The sequence below is a fragment of the Meles meles genome, chromosome 3 (genome assembly GCF_922984935.1).
Source record: "Meles meles chromosome 3, mMelMel3.1 paternal haplotype, whole genome shotgun sequence".
NCBI lineage: Eukaryota > Metazoa > Chordata > Mammalia > Carnivora > Mustelidae > Meles > Meles meles.
The window spans coordinates 82,186,448-82,205,817 of record NC_060068.1 but is presented as its reverse complement, the minus strand read 5'-3'; the positions used below and the strand labels follow the sequence as shown (position 1 = coordinate 82,205,817).

At 38.8% G+C, this 19,370-nt stretch overlaps 1 protein-coding gene across 1 annotated transcript in view; it reads right to left on the bottom strand.

Annotated features, from left to right (window-relative positions):
- Window positions 1-610: 610 nt before the first annotated feature.
- The window catches only part of ANKRD31 (ankyrin repeat domain 31), a 148,259-nt gene continuing 129,499 nt past the window's right edge, over window positions 611-19,370 (bottom strand). The window contains 4 exon segments of the mRNA XM_045998906.1: window positions 611-861; window positions 4,908-4,979; window positions 8,530-8,632; window positions 18,488-18,628. Coding sequence (XP_045854862.1) covers window positions 716-861; window positions 4,908-4,979; window positions 8,530-8,632; window positions 18,488-18,628 — 462 coding nt within the window. The 3' untranslated portion in view covers window positions 611-715.

The window sequence follows — 19,370 nt, the reverse complement described above, 5'->3', positions numbered from 1 at the left end:
AACAAGTTAAACAGCTTCTCTGGGCGCCTGAGATGGTGACACGTGAAGAATAAGATGGCAACCAAAGGAGGAAAACAGACCCTTAAGAAAACTTACCAAGTTTCTTTTACAAAAAATATCTTTCTTAAAAAAAAAGAATCTTCATGATGATAATGTGCCAAAAGTCAAAGGTTAAGTATCCTATTTAAAATAATCAGCCCCCAAATCAACATTTGATTCATTTTTGTTCTATGACTTATCACAGTTACAGTTCTATCTATGCCAAATTTTATGGAATTTAAAATAAACCTTTTTGATAATTTTACATTTTGGTTACTGGGACATCAAATTCTTATTTTAAATAGATTCACTTTATTTGGGCCTTTTATGGACCAATTATCACTCTTTTTTTATCCTTACTTCCGTTAAGGAACAACTGTTATTTATACAAAGGTAGAGGTGTTGATTGAAAGATTAGATTTACATTTATGTTTGTAAAATCAAAGCCAGAGAATCAATATGGTTTAATTAAAAAATGCCTTTATTTCAACAGCAAAAAGGTATTAATTGTACTACAATAGTTCAAGTTTTATTTTTTCTTACAACAGTAAACACATTTTAAGTAGCAACTCATGAAGGGTGTGTTAAAATTGGCCCTCCAGTCCATATAAAATATGAATGCGGGTTAATGAACAAATGTCTAATAAGAACAAATGTCTATTATGAAAACAAGGCTTTAGAATGTTAGCTCTTCACATTCCACATAGAACTTCCAATGCTGATCCATTATATGGCATGGGAGAAATTCTTGATCGCTGATTGATAGTACTTCATTTATTTGTAGATAATATGGAATGCTTTGCATTGACTCTCTGGAAGTTCCTGTTTAAAAAAGTGTCAACAAATTAAAAACTGTCTTTATAAAATAATATTTAAACTTATTACAAATCCTAGACCCTAGTCAAGTCTATGAGCACACAGAGATTTTGGACCAGTCATAATTTACTCCATTTTCTTTTTTTTTTTTTAAATAGACTTAATAAAAAAAAAAGATTTTATTTATTTGACAGAGTGAGAGATCACAAGTAGGCAGAGAGGCAGGCAGAGAGAGGGGGGGAAGCAGGCTCCCCACTGAGCAAAGAGCCCCATGCGGGCCTTGATCCCAGGACCCTGAAATCATGACCTGAGCCAAAGGCAGAGGCTTAACCCACTGAGCCACCCAGGCACCCTAGACTTTATTGTTTTATTTGTCAGAGAGAGAACAAGCAGAACTTTGGTGTTAAAAGTGCATTTATCTTGGTCTTGGACCTGTTTTGCAGATGATGAAACAGAGCCAGAGAGGAAAAATGGGTTGAATGAAAAGAATTCATAGGTTAGTGATGTTTCAGAACTGAAATATCAGTTAAAATAATGAACCTGATTATTTTTGCTTTTGATCTATTAAGGAAAATTTTTTAAAAAACTATAGGAAAAAGAAAAGTGAAAGCTAAAATTATTTTTAACCTAACTAGTTAGCCTGTCATTTTGAAGTGCTAATTTAGGCAACTAGATAACATGAATAGTTGCATGAACCTATTCTTTTGCCTGGTGATGAATCTCGCAGTTCACTTCAAGGAGACTTATGCAGAATATCTAACATTTGGTTATATTATTTGAGAAGGATGGCTTTCTCCCTATTTCTTTCATGAGCAGAATGGTTCTTTAGCTGTGAGGTGCTTGTTGGGGCCGAGGAGCAGCAAGCAGAGCCACACTCACTTATATGGCTATTTTCCTTGTTGTACTGGGCTTGAGAAGTTACGTAACTTGCTTGAGATCACACAAGTTTGTGCGGCCTAGAAAACTGATTATCCATCTTCCAACCCAATACTATTTTCAGTAAGAAATAATGATAATAATAGCAGCTTATATTTATTGAATGTTTGCTATATGTTAAGCAGTACCCAGTCATTTCACTGCAACTTCCCATCTAATCTTCACAACTGTTTTATTCTCGGTTTATTGGAAATTGAGGCACAGAGGAGTTTGTACAACTACCTTCAGAAGCCTCAGTCATCCTTTTCCTGCCGTGGTGTTTTAGACTACAAACAGCCTTTTCCCCAAGATAAGCCGATGTTGATTTACAGCTTTATCTTGGGCATAGAAAACAGAATGAGACGGGACACCTGGGTGGCTCAGTCAGTTAAGTATCTGCCTTTGGCTCAGGTCACGATCTCAGGGTGCTGGGATCGGGCTCCCTGCTCAATGAGAAGCCTGCTTCTCCCTCTGCCACTCATGAATAAAAAAATCTTTAAAAAAATTTTTATATGTAAAGTGTTCATGTTTTTTCTGCCTTTGTTGCACAGACAGGAACTCTGGAGTTTTACTAGTTAGAAGCTCCTCAGTGGCTTAATGTATAGACAGTGATCTGGCAGGGGGCCTGGCACATGGCAGGTGCTCAACAGGAAATTAGTTTTCTTCTCTTTTCTCCTCTATCAGTAGATATATCATCCATTTTATGAATTAGGTCAAAGTTAATCATGATACTATGATGAAAAATAATTATGATTAAGTAACAAAAAACCAGGGAGTCTGGGTGGCTCAATGGGTTAAGTCTCTGCCTTCGGCTCAGGTCATGGTCTCGGGGTCCTGGGATCAAGCTCGGTATCAGGCTCTCTGCTCAGCAGGGAGCCTGCTTCCCCTTCTCTCTCTGCCTGCCTCTCTGCCTACTTGTGATCTCTCTCTGTCAAATAAATAAATAAAATATTTTAAAAAAATTTTTTAGAAAAAGTAACGAAAAACAACACGAATCATAAACAGGAGCTGAAATAAACACCTTCTGCTCTGTTATCAGGCACCCATCTTCCTTACATGTTTAAGTTTGAAGAAATTCTTAGCCACATAAAACAGAAGCACCTGTGAGTGTGTGTGCTCGATTACACATACTTCTACCAGCAATGACGCACAGTAACAGCACCGAAATGAAGAAAACTCTTCCTCTAAAGTTATTTATTTGCAACATATTATTGGTAGGTCAAGGACAGCTTTTATTAGAAACAAAAAAGAGTCTATTTTTTCTGAAAAAGCATGTTCTATTTTCAAATGAAGAAATAATGTTAGGTTCCCTCAAAAGAAAATGACATTAATTAATTATGCAGTAAATGACGGCTTGGGAAATTTTTTTTTTCTTAAGATGAACATATTTGGCATAATGTGCTTTGACTGTCCTAATACTATGGTGACAAGTGACATAGATATATATAAAACTGACTTTTCAGGTAAATAATGAAATGTCATCTACCTTAACAGATTCTTTTTTAAAGAACTGTGGAAAAGGTTGATATGTCTGTACACAGTGATCACAAGTTATGTAGAAGTTTGGGAATGTTCATTTTTTCCCCTCCAGTTTATTCTGAAATATCAGTGAAGATTCCCTCAAAAACACAGAAGAGAAACTACAGCCAGGTAAGCAGAGAGAAGAGAGGCTTGGGAGGAACTTGTGAAATTTCAAGGGAAAATGCACCATAGATTCACTCCATTTTACAGCTTCTAAGGACTTTAGGGAGAGGTACTTCAGGATTTAATCAACAGAATTTCATTTTAAAAAAAAAAGATTTTATTCATTTATCTGACAGACAGAAATCACAAGTAGGCACAGAGGCAGGCAGAGAGATAGAGAGGAGGAAGCAGGCTCCTTGCTGAGCAGAGAGCCCGATGCGGGGCGATCCCAGGACCCTGGGATCATGACCTGAGCTGAAGGCAGAGGCTTTAACCCACTGAGCCACCCAGGTGCCCCCAGAATTTCATTTTTTAAAGGCTGGTGTTTGTATGTTTAAAATCTTTAGTTGGAAATAATATATACCTTCAAATGTATTACCATATTCTAACACTCTAGAGTCCACCAACACACTAATCTGGGTTATCAGTTTAACTAGTTTCTGTGCAGGACTAGGAAAAAAGTTCTTCCATCATCTCTGATTCATTGAGGAAAGTCTTGAAAATGGCAAGATTAAAAACTTTTATCACTTATCTTCATGACTCAGGATTTTCTTGATACTAGAATTCCAAAATGGTATGTAGAAATCAACTGGATATTGAGTTTGCTATTTGTCCCATGAAGTGTTGATACCATTTGATCAAAGTTTAGGAAATGGTTACAAAAACTAAACAGATTAATGATTTCTCATAAAGAGGGGAAGGAGGAAGTGCGGGGAGATAGAGGGATATAGCTGTTTTTAAAATAAATGGTTCAGAAAATGTGAAGGGCCATCACTCTTATATCTCACAGTTAGAAGCAGAAAGTTCAAATAAAGGAGATAATATTAACTAACCAAAATCCCATTTACTATTTGTTGAATTCTTCACAACAAACTCCATTCATTATAGCCTGTGAGATCTAAGCATGTCTACTTATGAGGACAGTCAATCACATGTAAATCCAGTTTTAAATTAGCACTCCTTAGGATCGTATTCATGCTTCCATCCATTCATTATTTATGTGATGCATAAACATTATTTAATAAACTTTTACTGGAAAGCTACTTTGCCAGTCTTTGGGGGAATATAATAGGAAGCAAGAGTTTAGAAAAGTCACTCTAAACTCAAAGACCTTCTCTGTCAGGCGGTGAACATTAGGTAACCAGCAATTATTTATAATATAAAGTGATATGCATAAGATTTCCTATTTAGACAACAGTATGTAAGAACTATCTACATAGTTCTTACAGAGAACAAACTGATGTTTACCAGAGAGGAGAGGGGTAGGGGATGGGTTAAATAGGTGATGGGGATGAAGGAGTGCGCTTGTCATGATGAACACAGTGATGTGCAGAAATGATCTATCACTGAATTCGATACCTGAAACTAGTATTACACTGTATGTTAACTAACTGGAATTTAAAAACTTTTTTAAAAGGTAAATGAAATTGAAGAGTTGCTCTCTCTCTTTTTACCATGTCCAAATTTCATTTTTTCCAATACCTATTTGCTTGGTTCCTGTACTGGGTCATCTAAACAAGGCACATCTGAAAATGAAGGGGAGTGCTACTAATAATTTGGCTGGATTGAGGACTGTGGTGTTTAGCTGGGAAGCATCGTTACTCTAGCTTTGGAAAATGTAAATAGCTATTCCTAATTCCTGTATTGCCAAAAAACACTATTTAGGAGTGTGATCATTAAAAACTGAAGAGAGGGGTGCCTGCGTGGCTCAGTCGGTTAAACATCTGCCTTTGGCTCCAGTCATGATCTCAGCCAGGGTCCTGGGATTGAGCCCCATAACAGGGTCCTTGCTCAGCGGGAAACCTGCTTCTTCCTCTCCCTCTGCCTTCTCCTTGCCACTCCCCCAGCTTGTACTGTCTCTCTGTCATGTAGATAAATAAAATCTTAAAAAAGTATAGAAGAACAGATTATGTTCATGATCTGAAGTGGGCTGATGAAATCCATATGGCCTTGTTTATCCTTTAAACTCTGTGCACTCTAGAGTGTCAGTTCCATGATTTCCATGACCATGTTTTGATATGCAAAAGAGGGAAAAAGATTCTCTCTTAGATAGTTTGCTTGTTAAAGAGTTTACATTTTTCTAACTTGCCAGCTCTTTGGATTTCTGTCAGGTACTACAAAACCACATACAAAAGAATCTTTTTTTTTTTTTTTAAGATTTTATTTATTTATTCGACAGGCAGAGATCACAAGTAGGCAGAGAGGCAGGCAGAGAGAGAGGAAGCAGGCTCCCTGCGGATCAGAGAGCCCGATGCAGGGCTCTATCCCAGAACCCTGGGATCATGACCTGAGCCGAAGGTAGAGGCTTTAACCCACTGAGCCACCCAGGCGCCCCCATACAAAAGAATCTTAAATCAAATATGTTCAAGTAAAACTCAAACAGCAGCCTACAGAATGCCAGCCCGTAGAGGGCCCCTGAGTGACTCAGTAGGTTAAGCGTCCAGCTCTTGGTTTAGATTCAGGTCATGATCTCAGGGTCCTGGGATGGATCTCTGTGCTCAGCGGGAATTCTGCCTGAGATTCTCTGTCTCTCCCTCTCCCCCTCTCCCTGCTCACGCTCCCTCTCTAAAAAAATAAATAAATAAAATCTTAAAAAAAAAAAAAAAAGAAAAAGAAAAAAGTAATGCCAATAGAGACCCGCAGATTCTTAGGCCCAGATTAAGGCAACAAGAAACTGGCTGGCCTATGGGCCCTCCAGAGAGTTCATTAACATTTTCTGATATAGCTAAAGGAAAGAAAATACAGTATTTCTGGAAAGAAATTAGTAACAAGAGACTTGTTTATATTGCAGGAAACAGAAGCAGCCATTCAGAACCCATTTTTTAATTTCATGCTCACTTAGCAGGGGCACTGTGAGCCCTCTTGAGGAAGGAGAAGCATGGCTAGGGTTGAAAATGCCTGCTCAGAACTAGAAAATCTGAGGAGATAACCTTTGTGATACAAGGAAGATCCTTATTTCTGTTCTGACTTTTGGGGTTAGAAACTAGGAGGATGAAGGTTTTGCTTGGCTTTCTTGTGTGTGTGTGTGTGTGTGTGTGTGTGTGTGTGTGTGCTTATGTGTAATAGAGAGACAGAAAGAGAGAGAGCAAGAGGTTGAGGGAGGGAGGCAGGCAATGCATGCAAGCATGAGAGTGGGTGTGGTGTGGGATCGAGCTGAAGGGCTGAATATAAGAGTTTTCAAATTATTATCTGCGTAAGAAATCAGATACTACTTACTAGTCATTCAAAGTCTATAGTCATGCTGCGTAAGAATCATTTTAAAAAGTTCAGGTTCCTGAGCCCCATGCCAAGTTTTGATTAGGTAGAGCTGCAGTGAAAGTTAGGAACCAAAGACCAGAAATTACTACAAGAACTCTGTCCAATTTAAACCCTTTAACTTCTTCATAATTTCTGTTTTACCTGACTGGTTTTCCCAAAGTGATGAAAAGCACATTCGAGGCTATCTTCAGACTACTGAGGAAAATGCATCCTATTCTGGAGCCAGTTTTTGAGAACAAAGAAGGACCCTAAGAGGTTACAGTGGATCAGGTATAAAGTTAGAGAGGGAAATAGTGAATTATTAAGGTTTGTTAGGAAGGAATGGCCCTGGGGAGCCCCTGGTTAGGGGCTTAGTGATAGTAATCGCTATTTGGTTCTTGACTCTGGTTACCACAGAATTATCATCTCCTGTTTGTATCTCCTTTCTGACTATACTGTCCCCAGATGGTCTGAGGCAGGGACACTAGCGGAAAAAGAGGGGGCACTGCAGCAGAGAAGAGTAACACAACCTTAGTTATGTCTGTTTTACAGAAATGTGTGTTGCCTCTCTCCAGATCGTTTCAAAATCTGCTGCGAACTGGTGAAGACTACATTCTCTTCAGTTTTCTCAGGTTAAAGTCATTCCATCAGATAAAGCACATTAGTTTACACTAATAAGCAAAGATTTATTTTAGTACTTGCTTTTAGAAAACTCACCAAATCATGCTTGCAGGAGGGAAAAATACCATTTTTCCTTTCTGTATGATACTTTAAAAAATCTACCCAAAGTTAATATAGCATAGGTTCAGAGAAAGGAACTGTGAGGGAAGGTGTCATTTAAAAAATTCTACAATCAACTGTGGTTAAAAATGCAGTGTTGTAAAGAAACAGAAAATGCCAAGTGTTGAGACTATGGGGAAACTGGAGCCCCCGTATATTGCTGATACGATGTAAAATGATTCAGTTGCTGTGGAAAACATTTTGGATGTTCCTCAAAAAGTTCAACATATAATACTATATGATATAGCAACTCCACTCCTACGTATCTATCCAAAAGAACTAAAAATAGGTACAAATACATGTATACATGTGCTCACGGCAACACTATACCCAACAGCCAAAAAGTAGAAACTGAACATCCATCCAGGCAGGACCCTTGAAAGCATTATGCTAAGTGAAAGATGCCAGACACAGGAAGTTATATGATTCCACTTACATGATACATTCAGAACAGGCAAATCCATAAAGACAGAAAGTAGATTGGGAGGCATACAGAAAGGGGGATTGTTGAATGCATGTGGAGTTTCCATTTGGGTAATGGAAGTTGTTTTAGAACTATTCAAAGGTGGTGGTTGCACAACATGGTGAATGTACTAAATATTATGTTAAGCAAAACAAGTCAGTGAGACAAGATTTCACTCATATGTGGAATTTTAGAAACAAAATGGTGAACATTCAGGAGGAGGAGAAAGAGTGAGAGAAACAAATCACGAGAGACTCTTAACTACAGAGAACAAACTGATGGTTGCTGGAGGGAGGTGGGTGGCAGATGGGCTAGCTAGATGGGTGATGGGCATTAAGGAGGGCACAGTTACAAGTTATGATGAGCACTGGGTGTTGTACACAAGTGATGAACTCTGTTCCTGAACCATACTGAACTCTCTGTCAACTAACTAGAATTTAAATAACAACAACAACAAAATGCTATTGAATTGTTCACATTAAAAGTTATTTTCATGTTATATGAATGAACAACCAAAAAAAAAAAAAAGCAGTGCTGTCTCCATTCCTTCGGGTGCCTTTCTCATGACTAAGAAATGGCTGTAGGTCTGCACATACCTGGAAGACAAGGTTGATGTTGTTGAGGCACCACGACTGGCTCTGCAGGTACGGGCACTTCCTCAGAAACATAATTTAAAAGCTCTTTTCCCAGATATGTCACCTGCACATAATTGAGCACAGAATTTTAAAACTCTACATTTCGAAAGAAGCAAATACATCTGCCTCTTACAAGTTTTACCTTCAGTCAAATCTGGCCTGCCACCTTTTCTTTGTTTTTTAAATTTTATTAGAACCAAAGATACCCATTAATTTACTTAATATCAATGGATGCTTTTGTGCTATAACACGACTGAATATTCACAACAGATCATAAGCCCATGAGGCCTGAGATTTTATTTTTTGGCCCTTTAGTGAAAATATTTGTTGACCCCTATTGTTTATCATTAATTCTCTCATCCATTCACTTGTTAAACAACCATTAATCCAGCACACTACTTTATAAATTAAAAAATTATTGTTGTACTAATAAAATTAAGCCATAAAATAGTACTTTTCGAGAACTCAGACACTTAACTGATTAATAATATTTCAGGCCTGTGCATTCAAATTTTTTGTTTTTTTTTTCTGGTTTGTTTGTAACTTATTAGCTATTGTTTATCACCCCAAATATCAGATCTTAGGAATACCCAAACACAAACACGCTGGCTGAGGCTGACTGGCAAACACTTGCCCTCTGGTTGCTGTCTTTGGGTTCTCCACTCCTAGTTCTAGGGCAGTCTGATAATATACCCAGAAGCTAGGTTCACTGTAGTTAGACTGTCCAGTGTCCACTCAAACATCCCTTCCTCCTGGATGTTTTCTTAGAACTTCCGAACTCCAATAATCAGTCCCTTCCTCTAGGCCCCCATCACTTCTATGCTCATATTTGTCAAGGCAATTATCCCACTAAAGTGAAATTATGTGTTAATATGTCTGTTTCCATTAACATAAGCTCCTTGAAGACAAGGTCTGTGTCATAATTATTTTTATACTCTTGGCACTTCACATAGCGCCTGACAATTGCAGGGGGAAAACCCCTGCAATTGTCAGGCGCTATGTGAAGTGCCAAGAGTATAAAATTCCAGCTATGAATTCAGCCAAGAGCTGAAATTCCAGCTCTTAAGCAAGAATCTTAAATTGTTTAACCTCAATTTGTACATTTGTAAAACAAGTACCTCCAGCTTATTAGGTTGTTGTGAGGATGAGAATAAATAATATATGAAAAGCACTGGCATACTGTCTAGCACATTCTGAGTGCTCAATAATTGCCTGTTATTTACCAGAATGGAGGCAGACAGAAGAAAAAGGGATCTGGAAGGTTTAGGCCCCCTCTGGGCTCAATCCCATAACTAAAGGAACTTTGTAATGGAAATGGAACCTCTCAGTCTACCCAATGTGCTAACCCATCACTATTTGCTATGGAAGGAGAGATGAGGCCTCTGAATGCCACTGGTCAGCTCTCCAAACAACTAACAATTAGAACGGACTCTGAAAAACAACCTGAGGGTTTTGAGGGGTCAGGGGTGGGAGGTTGGGGGAACAGGTGGTGGGTGATGGGGAGGGCACGTTTTGCATGGAGCACTGGGTGTTGTGCAAAAAGAATGAATACTGTTACGCTGAAAAAATTAATAAAAAGGGAAAAAAAAAAAAGAAATAATGGGTTTTGTTCACGTTGTGCCCTGATAATAACCAAACACCTTCTATACCCATCAATGTGCAGGTTCAGTATGTTCTCACCAACATTTCAGATTTAAAGTATATTTTTATCCATTAATACTAGGTAATATAAAGTAGTAAAACTGTACCTTAGTAGCCTTAGAGGTCATGAGTCCGTACAGATCTTAAACACACCACTGGGGTAATTGAGACATCAAAAGAACACAGCTTTAAGAAAAATCTACTGAGTTAAGTACCTAGTTCCCACAAGGTGGGAGTGATTTATTCAATAAGGATAATACACATCTTAAAATGAATAGGCACTAGGTCACTCCTGGAAACTGTCCATTTCATAATAGTGTCTGTGCTCTAGTTGGCTAAAGCATAAGAGCAAACAGTCATCACATTTGCATTTAACTGAAATTCTGAATCCTCAACTAAATCTTGAATGAAAATCTAGCTCGTTATGCCTGCTCTCAGAGGCATGTAGGAAGAGCTGTAGGCGAGGTTCTTAGGGTCTTAGACTGCATAGCTGCCAGCAATCTTGACAACTTCACCACTCAAAATCCATTTTGGGATGGGTGATGGGATGCCACCTTCCCCCAGATGAAACAGTAATAAAGCTGGAATTAGGGGAAGGTATGTTCTGTAAGGATATCTGTAGCTTGTTGTGTTCTTACTTTTCTAAAAGGTGGAACTGTAGGAAGGGCTTCATCCTAAGGCCACTAATGCTCTCCCAGAAGCTCTTAGGCAGAAGGTCCATTATCCTCAGAAATCAGTTTATGCTGACTCCCTAATACCATACTTAGGGAAGAAATGGCATGAATGCATGTGTGTGTGCATGTGTGTGTGTGTGTGTGTGTGTGTATGTGAGAGTTTGGGGTGGAAGGATGATTCAGTTAGCCACTATCCTGGAAATGCAGTTAATTGGCCAAGTGAAATTATTAATTAACTTTATTTGGTAAGGTCTCTGAAGAAATAAAGTATAATCTCAATTATCATTAATTGCAGTAACAAATGTTTCTCTATATCTTACATTTTAACATGCATCAAGAAAAAAATGTAAAATACAACCCGCCTTTAAAAATTAAAGAGGTGTCCAAGAATTTTTTCCCTGCTAGAGCTCCATTTGAAAATTTGAAAGTATCAGTCCATTTTATCTATGTCTTCACGAAAACTATTTGTTGGTACTAATGGGAATCTGTTCATGGATGACCAAATGACTGTTTTAATTCCATTTCAAGTTTTATGAAGCAAGTTCTTTTTTTTTTTTTTAAGATTTTATTTATTTATTTGACAGAGAGAGAGATCACAAGTAGGCAGAGAGGCAGGCAGAGGTAGTGGGGGAAGCAGGCTCCCTATTAAGCAGAGAGCCCAGTGCAGGGCTTGATCCCAGGACCCTGAGATTATGCCCTGAGCCAAAGGCAGAAGCTTAACCCACTGAGCCACCCAGGCACCCCATGAAGCAAGTTCTTAATAAATTTGCACTACCCCAAGAAGAAGAAGGAGGAAAGGATAATTGTTTTTGATCTGAGGAGGTGGGGGGGAGGGGGGGAGGAAGGCAAACAAGCAAAAGAAAACTATCGGTTTTCTTTTAGGTTCACTGTAACACAAAAACACATTTTGGCTAAAAAGTAAAATAATTCTCAAATATTTGTGTTCACTGTAACACAAAAACACATTTTGGCTAAAAAGTAAAATAATTCTCAAATATTTGAGAAGGTAGTATCAAAATGTAGTAACTGCCACAAAAGAGCTGATCCTGGGAAAATGAGGATGGAAGTGAAGTTCACCTTCATACCACCTACCTCCTCCCAATCCCCATTCTAGCTAGAGCCCCCCCTTCTCCACTTCCCGCGGGTACTCCATGCAGCTCCAGGCAAGAGAAAGGCAGTCTGCCTTTCATACTATTTACGTTTTCAGGATTCACACCTCTTGGATATTTGTATTTTAAAAGAACCCACATCTCAATGTGGGTTAATGAAAGAAAGGACAAGAACCACATGATCCTCTCAACAGATGCAGAAAAAGCATTTGACAAAGTATGGCATCCTTTTTGAATGAAAACTCTTCACAGTGTAGGTATAGAGATAGATATTATAGAAACCCACAGTGACTATCATCAGCAGGGAAAAACTGAGAACTTTTCTCCTAAGGTCAGGAACATGGCAGGGATGTCCAGCATCACCACTGCTGTTCAACATAGTACTAGAAGTCCTAGCCTCAGCAATCAGACAACAAAAAAGAAATAAAAGGCATCCTAATCAGCAAAGAAATCAAACTCACTCTTCACAGATGACATGATACTTTATGTGGAAAACCCAAAAGACTCCACCCCCAAATTGCTAGAACTCATGCAGGAATTCAGCAAATCAGTTGCATTTCTATATACTAACAATGAGAGAGAAAAAGAAATTAAGGAATTGATCCCACTTACAATTGCCTCAAAAGCTGTAAGATACCTAGGAATAAACCTAACCCAAGAGGCAATGCATCTATACTCTCAAAACTATAAAAGACTCATGAAAGAAATTGAGAAAGACACAAAGAAATGGAAAATGTTCCATGCTCATGGAAAAAAAATTATAAAAATGTCTATGCTACCTAGACAAATGCAATCCTTATGAAAATACCATCAACATTTTTCACAGAGTGGGAACAAACAGTCCTAAAATTTGTATGGAACCAGAAAAGACCCTGAATAGCTAGAGGAATGTTGAAAAAGAAAACCAAAGGTGGTGGAGTCATTCTGGACTTCAAGCTGTATTACAAAACTGTAATCATCAAGACAGTATGCTACTGGCACAAAAACAGACACACAGATACATGGAACAAAATAGAGAATCCAGAAATGGACCATCAATTCTATGATCAACTAATCTTCGATAAAGCAGGAAAGAATATCCAATGGAAAAAAGACAGTCTCTTCATTAAGTAGTGTTGGGAAAATAGGACAGTCACATGCAGAAGAATGAAACCTGACTGTTTTCTTACACCACACACAAAAACAGACTCAAAATGGATGAAAGACCTAAATGTGAGACAGAAATCTATCAAAATCCTAGCGGAGAACACAGGCAGCAACCTCTTCGACCTCAGCCGTAGCAACTTCTTTCTAGAAACATGGTGAAAGGCATGGGAAACAAGGGCAAAAATGAACTACTGGGACTTCATCAAAATAAAAAGCTTTTTCACAGCAAGAGAAACAGTCGACAAAACCAAAAGACAACGGGACAGAATGGGAGAAGATATCTGCAAATGTCTTATCAAATAAAGGGCTAGTATCAAAGATCTACATAAAGCACTTATCAAACTCGACACCCAAAGAGCAAATAATCCAATCAAGAAATGGAAAGAAGACATGAACAGACATTTCTCCAAAGAAGACTTCCAAATGCCCAACAGACACATGAAAAAATGCTCAACATCACCTGGCATCAGGGAAATACAAATCAAAACCACAATGCGATACCACCTCGCACCTATGAGAATGGCTAAATTTAACAAGTCAAGAAATGACAGATGTTGGTGAGGATGCAGAGAAACGAGATTCCTCTTACACTATCGGTGGGAATGAAAAGCAGCCACTTTGGAAACAGTATAGAGATTCCTCAAAAAGTTAAAAATGGAACTACCCTATAACCCAGCAACTGCACTACTAGGGATTCACCCCAAAGATACAAATCCAAAGGGACACCTGCACCCCAATGTTTATAGCAGCAATGTCCACAATAGCCGAACTATGGAAAGAGCCCAGATGTCCACCAACAGATGAATGGATAAAGAAGATGTGGTATACAGATATACAATGGAATATTATGCAGCCATCAAAAATGAAATCTTGCCATTTGCAACAACATGGATGGAACTAGAAGATATTCTGCTAAGCGAAATAAGTCAATCAGAAAAAGATAAATATCATATGATGTCACTAATATACAGAATTTAAAAACCAAAACTGGTGAATATAGAGGAAGAGAGGAAAAAATGAAATAAGACAAAATCAGAGAGGGAGACAAACCATAAGAGACTGTTAGTCATAGGAAACAGGGTTACTGGAGGGGAGGTGGGTGGAGGGTTGGGGTAACAGGGTGATGGGCATTAAGGAGGGAGTGTGATGTAATGAGCACTGGGTATTATATAAGACTGATGAATCCCTGGCCTCTACCCCTGAAACTAATAATAAATTATATGTTAATTAACTGAATTTAAACTAAAAAAAAACAAACAAAAAACAAAAACAAAAAAGGCCACCTATCTTCTTTTTTGTGGTATGGTGTGATCCTATACATCCATGTCTCCTGAATAGAAGCTGGGCTCATGGGAAGTGTAAGTTAAGATACTTTGGGGATGATTAGTTGACCAATGAGGATGGCTGGCTGTTGAGATCAACAATTTTCATCACTTTTTAAAAAAAGATTGATTGATTTTAGCAAGAAAGCACGTGAGTGGGAGGAGGGACAGAGGGAGAGGGAGACATGTAGTATACCCACTAAGCAGGGAGCCTGACTGCAGGCTTAATCCTGGCATCCTGAGATCAAGATCTGAGCCCAAATCAGGAGTCGGACATATAATTAACTAAGTCACCCAGGTGCCCCAGTAATTTCCATCACTTTCTATACTCCTACCTCAATCTTCAGTATCTTGATATTCCTAATCATGGGGGTAGGAGGAATTGTTTTACAAAGTGTGTAGGGTGATGGGTAACCATACAGAAAAGTTAATACTAAATCTAAAGTAGTGAATTTATAAGGGTGGAAATTCAGAGACTGAGTCATTTGAATGGGAAGTATGTTTGCACAAGAGAGCTGTTAATGCTCGTTCAGACACTGCCCAAAAAGGCAGACAGTTTGTCGTTTGCAAAATCCAGTCCTGAGCATTCACAAAAATAAACTGTCATTGCCATTCTTATTTTCATACCACAACTGTATCACAAAAAGGCATTTTTTTTCCCTGTGGAAGTAGACAACTTTTGCTGCAGAAGAATGAGACTTGGCATAAATTCATAAAGACAGCTAGGTAATACTGTATGTGCTCTTATGAGTTCAGGGGAACCTCTTTCCAATGAAAGGAATGTGGCTTCCCTTGTGTCATTATTGTAAATGTAGAAAATAATGTTTTTTATTAAAAATAATTATTAAAAATAATAATAATTAAGGAAACATAAGACCAGGTTCTAGTCCTGTTTCTGGCACTTAACTGGCCTTGAGGCTAATCAAACCACCTAATCTCCTGTAACTCTGGTTTTACATCCATAGATAAAGAAAAATAGTCGACTTTCTTACTTCACGGGGTTGTGAAATATATGTAAAAGGCTTTATAAATCACATATGGCTATGCAAGTCCTAGAATCTCCACACTGGAAGGGTCTTTAGAGACAATTAGCACTACTACTTATTTTATATGTAAGAAAAATAAGGATCAGAAAGGTTAAGTGACTTGATCTAGATAGATCGGATTCTTACTCCAGGCTGCCTATTACAATTACCTGGAAAGCTTTTTAAAATATTACCACCTGGTCTTCAATTAAGAATATTAAGTCAGGGCACCTGGGTTAAGCCTCTGCCTTTGTTCAGGTTATGTTTTCAGGGTCCTGGGATTGAGCCCCGCATCGGGCTCTCTGCTCAGCAAGGAGCCTGCCTTCCCCCCTCTCTGCCTGCCTCTCTGCCTACTTGTGATCTCTTTCTGTCAAATAAATAGATAAAATCTTAGAAAAAAAATATTAAGTCAGAAGGTATGGGGCTGTGGTCCACTAAGTGATTCTGATGTGTAGGCAGAATTGAAAACCATTCCCAAATCAAGTAACTTATCAACAGTGGAACCAGAAACTAGCTTGCCTCCCATTTCCTATCCAGAGATCACTCCACCACATCAGGATGACACCCAATAGCCACAAGACTGCAGGAGTGAGAGGAATCCGTGATGCCCAGTGGGGAGTAAGCATCAGGATTCCCTGTATAGCAGTCCAGCTGCTTGGGTAGGAAGTATGAGTCATCTGTGTCTAAGGGCTCTGTCATTCTGTCTGAGGCAGGATAAGACTTAGTTTTCTGACATTACTTGCCTAATGACCAAATATTCCTGGACTCATAGCCACACCAGCAATCTCAGAATCAATCAGCAGAAATGTTTACATTTACTAATGTAGCAAAAAACTCCCGTCATTGAGAAGTGACTATGAATTCAAGAGTTCCCTCAAGACAAGAAGAGGTAGAGGTTTCTGTGGTAAGTTGGGTGGCTCAGTGGATTAAGCCGCTGCCTTCGGCTCAGGTCATGATCTCAGGGTCCTGGGATCGAGCCCCGCATCGGGCTCTCTGCTCCGCAGGGGGCCTGCTTCCTCCTCTCTCTCTGCCTGCCTCTCTGCCTACTTGTGATCTCTCTCTCTGTCAATTAAATAAATAAAATCTTAAAAAAAAAAAACAACCCTGTGTTTTGGGGTATTTTAAAAGAAGATTTTAAATATTGTGAAAACTCTCACCAGGGTAGTGTTTCTCAGTCTAGGAGATTTGTTAGAGGTACATGAGTCCTTACAGTAATTCTTATTTTTATTTAATTATTTTTAAAGATTTTATTTATTTATTTGAGAGAGCGAGAATGAGAGAGCATGAGAGAGAGAGCATAAAAGGGTGGAGGGTCAGAGGGAGAAGCAGACTCCCCACTGAGCAGGGAGCCTAATGCAGGAATCTATCCTGGGACTCCAGGATCATGACCTGAACTGAAGGCAGTTCCCCAAACAACTGAGCCACCCAGGTGCCCCCTATGGTAACTTTTAAAACTGTTTTTAGGATAATAATAATAATAATAATAAAAATCTAAGTCTACTTAGATAATCTGTATGAATATCTTACACCCAAGAATCCTCCTAATTGTAATGCCTACATTTGCCTTTGGCTTCCCTATCACATAGGTGTTAAACCATATGACTAACTGACATGGCTGATGAGAAAAGACCAGAGGCAACGTGATATATAAATGAGGCTTAAGTACAGAGTGAGGGCCAAATGATGTCACAGCCAGCTATTCAAAAGCTGAAAATGCAGTAGTTCCAATAAAGAAAAAGAGTGGGAGAACTGAGTCATCACTGGGCACACTGAGCAGAGGCATGATGAGCTCAAAAAAACTTAACTACAGAAACCAGTACCATATTCATGCTGTAGACTATTATAGCAAAATGATATAATCTATCACAAGTTTAAGAAACTTTTTAATAAAAAGGGATTTCCAAGGGTAAAATGTTAATTCCTAGCATATACATATGATTTACAAATTGTGAAAAGTACTGAGCAGGTGAAAAGCAGATGGTCTGGTGACTCCAGGGGTGTATAATGAACAAGAAAAAAACCTTTAAGAAAAAAAACCCCACAACTATAAAGTAGAGGAAATCTAAGATGTACTGATCTAAGTGAAGGAACTAAAACACAGGTTTGGAAGTACCTGCAACAAAGGTCTAGGATACCAGAAAACAGATTACGGAGGAGGAAGGAGAGGAGGAGCTAAGAGGAATGGTGAGCAGAGCTAAGTGAGACAAAAAAGGAGAGAAGAAACTGCCTTTTATTACTCAGGCACTGAGGCTTATTGTAATGGACAGTGGAGGCTGAAGGGATTTGTAGTTCTGTTTAACAGTAATGGTGGATGTCTGAGGATTCACACTTTCCTTAGTGAATCATTGCAAGACTGTTCCCTTAAGTGTGGCCATGAACATCTGGAGATGGCTAATCACTGGACTTCAAGGGTGTCAGTCATTAATAGTCTTGAAATTGGTGGTTAAAGTGGGTTTATAACTCAGAAGACAGAATTGTGTGGAAGACTACTAAGTCCAGAAAGTTGGAATGAAAAATATTTCTTTTGTGGGGGGGAGTTGGCAACTGATGGATAAAACTGTGTTCAAACAAAAGTACACCATAACTTTTGTGGGTCTTAGGCTGCTTGCTCATTCCTTTGTCTTTAGGGGAAGTTATCCTTCATTGCATCAGAATACTAACATATAACTAAATGGTCAACACACTAGAGGTCTCAAATTTTCTATGTGGAGTCACAAAGACCTGAAATCACTTGGGAGGATAACAGGGCAAGACTGAGGGCATTTGAATTTCTGAGACTAGATGAGGAACAAAGGAGAGGCTGTCACCTGTCCGACTCTGTCCCTGGGGATTTCTGGCAAACAAGAGTTGTGGGAGAAAGCACATAGTATATTGTAGAAGGAACATGAGGACAAAAACTAGCCTGGAGAACTTCAGATTTCTTTAAAAATAGTTTTATCATAAAAAAATAGGTACCTTTCCATTTGAACATGAAGTTACAGATAAACTTAAGAATTACCCACCTTACTCCAAGCATAATTCCAAGTCACGTAACTGTTGCCTCCTAGAAGATCCTTGAGCCAGGTGACTGGATTTTGATAAATCTGACCATTTTCTACCTTAATTTTACCACTCACTAAAACACTGGCTTTGTGGGTAGTCTCCTGAAATTCAAAATAAAACAAAAATTAAGAAGAAAAAATATCTGAAATATGTGAACTTCTGCTTTTGGTCATGATGAAGTAATAGGAACCAGACTTACCCTAACAAACAAAAAACATACAACATATATGGAGCAATGGTTTACAACCAAACATTAGCCAACAAAGTACAGTGATGCCTGAGAAGTGAGAAATTAATGAGGTGAGCCTTCCAAGTGTCCCAGCTCACTGCCTTGAGAGTTTCCAGATCATGGTGCAGGGAGAGGGAATCCAGACAAAGCCTATGGACTCCCTGAATTGAGGAGACAGAGCAGAATCCACGGAGGCAAAGTGTCTAGAGTTTTCAGGACAGAACACTGAAGAAGAGAGAAATACAAACAAAGAGAACTCTGCAGATCTTCAGGGGGTCCTCTTAAAGTATTCACCTGAGTAGTGGTTGGCCATATTTGAGGGCAAATTACCCAGGGCTGGGAAAAGAACCACCGGAGAAGAGTAGAAGTAATGACACCTGGCATTCTCAAAGGTCAGAAATAGTACCTGTTCCCAAGAGCAAGACTAGAAAACTTCAAAACTGGTGGGGCATTGGTTGGGTACACAGAATAGCCCTACCTTGGGAGTGGGAAAAAATTAGCCCTAGATTGAACACATGTTCCAATCTTGCTTCCCAAATCTTAAAAGCAAGACCCACAAGGATCAAATTATTTCCAAGGAACTTAATTGTATCTTAGAACAAATCTACAAAATA